The sequence below is a fragment of the Phaethon lepturus genome, unplaced genomic scaffold, assembly GCF_000687285.1.
Source record: "Phaethon lepturus isolate BGI_N335 unplaced genomic scaffold, ASM68728v1 scaffold37972, whole genome shotgun sequence".
Taxonomy (NCBI): domain Eukaryota; kingdom Metazoa; phylum Chordata; class Aves; order Phaethontiformes; family Phaethontidae; genus Phaethon; species Phaethon lepturus.
The window spans coordinates 2,947-3,275 of record NW_010523256.1 but is presented as its reverse complement, the minus strand read 5'-3'; the positions used below and the strand labels follow the sequence as shown (position 1 = coordinate 3,275).

General features: G+C 66.6%; 1 protein-coding gene across 1 annotated transcript in view; it reads left to right on the top strand.

Moving 5' to 3' along the window:
* Positions 1-16: 16 nt before the first annotated feature.
* The window catches only part of LOC104616903 (dynein heavy chain 17, axonemal-like), a gene marked incomplete at both ends in the record, with an annotated part of 3,166 nt that continues 2,853 nt past the window's right edge, over positions 17-329 (top strand). The window contains one exon of the mRNA XM_010282067.1: positions 17-172. Within this exon, the coding sequence (XP_010280369.1) occupies positions 17-172 (156 nt within the window). The remainder of the gene's footprint in view (positions 173-329) is intronic.

The following is a 329-nucleotide window of genomic DNA, read 5'->3' as shown; positions in this document are numbered from 1 at the left end:
TGCTCCCCGCTGCAGGTGCTACATCACCCTGACACAGTCTCTCCACCTCTGCATGGGGGGGGCCCCCGCCGGCCCCGCGGGCACCGGGAAGACAGAGACCACCAAGGACCTGGGCCGGGCGGTGGGCATGATGGTCTACGTCTTCAACTGCTCCGAGCAGATGGACTACAAGGTGGGGTGTGAGGGAGTGGGATGGCAGCACCAAGACGAGAGCTGTGTGGTGTCCGCCAAGACAAGGGGGGACCCTTCTTCAGGAGGCGCCCCTGCAGCGTGCCCACGCCGTGTCTGGCTGCGGTACCCATCGCCAACGCCCTGCAGCTGCTCTCCCA